The sequence below is a fragment of the Drosophila kikkawai genome, chromosome 3R, assembly GCF_030179895.1.
Source record: "Drosophila kikkawai strain 14028-0561.14 chromosome 3R, DkikHiC1v2, whole genome shotgun sequence".
Classification (NCBI taxonomy): Eukaryota; Metazoa; Arthropoda; class Insecta; order Diptera; family Drosophilidae; genus Drosophila; species Drosophila kikkawai.
Genome location: NC_091731.1, coordinates 13,367,426 through 13,368,940, shown reverse-complemented (window position 1 = coordinate 13,368,940; position 1,515 = coordinate 13,367,426). Strand labels below are relative to the sequence as shown.

Sequence of the window (1,515 nt, the reverse complement as noted above, 5' to 3'; positions counted from 1 at the left end):
CTCATTTTACGCTTCACCGCCGTTCTGTTCGCCTCTTGGTCTTGGTCTCGGTCTTGGCCTCCTCCGGATAAATGCTTAGCCAGGTGGGCTGGTGGACAGGTGGTGCCAAATGGGTGGTAGCTTGGCGTGCGCGCGAGTGCAAAAACAGATTACAGCTCGGAACATGTTTTGATAAGCAGCAATTTAAAACGTGATGCTATTTTGGGCTTACGAAATCCAAGAAAATTCGCCACACAAAATCAATGTTGACTGCAAACCCAACAAAAAGCCGGAGATTGAAATTAAAAAAAGATGAATTGCAGATAGGTCAAAAAATCTCTGGATGGCTTAATAAATAAATCGTTTTCTTAAGAATTTTGATTAGAATATTTATACCTATATTTTCTAAGAAAGTCAGATTCAAGTGATTGAAAAAGAAGAACAATTCTTGCGAAAATAGGGGCATTAATGTTTACCTATTCATTTTGTTTATTTTTTTATTGATAAACTTTGATCTTGGCTTTTTACCGCTGTCTTGAAAGTTCTTAAAAAACGTAAGGTGAAGCGTTTTAGTATAAGAAAATAAAAAATAAAGAGATGGCAGGAATATATAAATACTAATGCAAGCCGGTGCGGCGTAGCTTTCACTGAAGATCGATCGCAGAAGTAACATGTATTCTCTGATTTTGATATTTACCCTCACCTTCATTATAAGTTGTAGTGGCCGTAGTGTGAACGATGGTAAGAAATCTCTTTCTATTTATTTAAAAAATTTGAGATTTACTAAATATTAATTCTTTGCAGATGTAATTTTTAAAATTGGAAACAAAAATTACTTCGTAAGTCTCACTAAAACCAATTTCTTTGCCGCTCGCGATTCGTGCATTCAAAACAATGGCGACTTGGCCACGTTTGGATCAAATTCTGATCTGGATGACGTATTGAATTATTTCAACAACAAGGAAAAATTGAATGGCGAGACTCAGTTTTGGACTTCATATTTCGATTTGGGCAGAGCCAAAGGACTGTTTTATTCGATCGCCACGGGCACGCCTTTGACCACATTCGGATGGCTCGAAGGTCAGCCAAATAATTGGCATAATGACGAGCACTGTGTGAACATCTGGAGTCAGAACGGAAAATATGGACTTAATGACGCAGGCTGTATGGAGACCTTCAGGGCCCTGTGCGAGAAAACCCCACAATGGGAGCTACAACCATATATTCCTATCTTCTACGCTTTGAAGCCAGTTTAAACGGTACCAATGTTTTGAAATAAAAGAAAGTCATTAACATTTATATTTCTTAAATAAAAAATTTAAATAAATAATCTATGTGTTTATATTGTAATCAAAAACTCTTAAGAAGATTCTGAATTAGTAAACCACAGTTTGGCTCTTAATAAAAATATGTATTTTTACTTGTTTCCCAATATGTTTGCATTGAGAAACAGAGAAGATGAATATAGATCAGGGAAAGCTGGTTTATAATTAACTCATTTCTAGCTTTGTGAAAAGGTTCGAAGGAAATAATAGA

The 1,515-nt window shown here is 36.0% G+C and overlaps 1 protein-coding gene across 1 annotated transcript; it reads left to right on the top strand.

Annotated features, from left to right (window-relative positions):
- The first annotated feature begins 650 nt into the window (after nucleotides 1-650).
- Nucleotides 651-1,235, top strand: LOC138928719 (C-type lectin 37Db-like). The gene is made up of 2 exons (XM_070286234.1): nucleotides 651-720; nucleotides 784-1,235. The coding sequence occupies exons 1-2, from the start codon at nucleotides 651-653 to the stop codon at nucleotides 1,233-1,235; spliced, it is 522 nt and encodes a 173-aa protein (XP_070142335.1).
- The last annotated feature ends 280 nt before the right edge of the window (nucleotides 1,236-1,515 follow it).